At 37.9% G+C, this 1601-nt stretch overlaps 1 protein-coding gene across 1 annotated transcript; it reads left to right on the top strand.

Moving 5' to 3' along the window:
* The first annotated feature begins 245 nt into the window (after positions 1-245).
* Positions 246-1181, top strand: Or6c203b (olfactory receptor family 6 subfamily C member 203B). Its single transcript, NM_001395585.1, is given in 1 exon segment — positions 246-1181. A coding segment is annotated over 1 exon segment (936 nt).
* Positions 1182-1601: the final 420 nt, after the last annotated feature.

Raw genomic sequence — 1601 nt, 5'->3', positions numbered from 1 at the left:
GGAGCAACACACTTGAACAAAGCATCATATAATTCCACCTAGTTTTGATACTTCTTGAGCCAAAAGGGATTTTTGTTTCACATAAAATAACAGAATCACAGGACTTACAGGTCCTTCCACATTATGCATTTAAAGGGTAATTTTTGAGGTATAATGAATAAGAAAAACCTGACAAATTTAAAATGGAATCTATATTTAAAAGTCTCTAAATGTTCTCTGCAGATCTAAAAAAACAGAAATCAAAGATGAGGAACCACACTGTCATAACATTCATCTTACTTGGACTGACAGATGACCAACAACTGCAGGTTCTTATCTTTATCATTCTCTTCTTCACCTACTCACTGAGCATAACTGGAAATCTGGCCATCATCTCCCTCGTCTTAGTGGATCCTCACCTTAAAACAGCCATGTATTATTTCCTTAAAAACTTTGCTGTCTTAGAGATCTCCTTCACATCTGCAAGCATCCCCAGATACCTGTATAGCATAGCAACAGGTGACAAAACAATTACCTATAATGCCTGTGTTGCCCAAGTATTTTTTACCGACCTCTTTGGTGTAACTGAATTTTTTCTTCTAGCTGCCATGTCCTACGACCGTTATGTGGCCATCTGCAGGCCACTGCACTATTTGACTACCATGAATACCGCTGTCTGCAGAAGACTTGTGTTTTGTTGTTGGGTAGCTGGTTTATTTATTTTAATTCCCCCACTTAGCCTCGGCCTAAATCTGCAGTTCTGTGATTCTAATATCATTGATCATTTTATCTGTGATGCTTCCCCTCTCCTTAAAATCTCTTGTTCAGACACTTGGTTCATGGAGCACACAGTTCTCATCTGTGCTGTACTGACTCTCATTATAACGCTGGTGTGTGTTGTTCTCTCCTACATTAATATTATCAAGGCAGTTCTTAGATTCCCTTCTGCCCAACAAAAGAAAAAGGCCATCTCTACCTGTTCTTCCCACATGATTGTGGTTTCCATCACCTATGGTAGCTGCATCTTCATCTACATCAAGCCTTCCGCAAAGGAGGAGGTGGCCATCAACAAGGGTGTGACTGTCCTCACTACTTCCATTGCTCCTATGCTAAACCCCTTCATCTACACACTTAGGAATAGGCAAGTCAAGCAAGCCTTCTGTGATTCAATAAAAAGAATTATAGCATTTTCCAAGAAATAAGACAGGATGAAACCCAATAAACATGGACGGTATACTTCCCAAACTTCTGGGTCAGGCTGACTTTTCCTGAACACTCTTTCTCATTGTAGTCGATTAACATTCCTTCTCCTACAAACCTCTATTAGGATCACATCCTTCCATGTGTGCTAATAACTTTCATAAACCATAACCCCTGTTTCACTTTAAAATTTAGAATACCAGAAAATGATAGTGAAAACTAAAACAATAGAGAAGCAATTGCCAGCAGATTTTTATATCTTCAACAAAAAAAGTAAGTCACCATTCTTTTTTCTAAATCAAAACTTTCAATTGATTAATTCACTAATTCATTTAATGGAAACTAGTGTGTATTCGCCTTAAGTTGAGCACTATTTAGGTCCTAAAAGAGAAGAGGACACAAACAAAACAAAAAAAACAGAA

Source organism: Rattus norvegicus, chromosome 7 (genome assembly GCF_021556685.1).
Source record: "Rattus norvegicus strain SHRSP/BbbUtx chromosome 7, alternate assembly SHRSP_T2T, whole genome shotgun sequence".
Taxonomy (NCBI): Eukaryota; Metazoa; Chordata; class Mammalia; order Rodentia; family Muridae; genus Rattus; species Rattus norvegicus.
The sequence above is the reverse complement of the archived record's forward strand: the minus strand, read 5'-3'. Positions and strand labels throughout refer to the sequence as shown.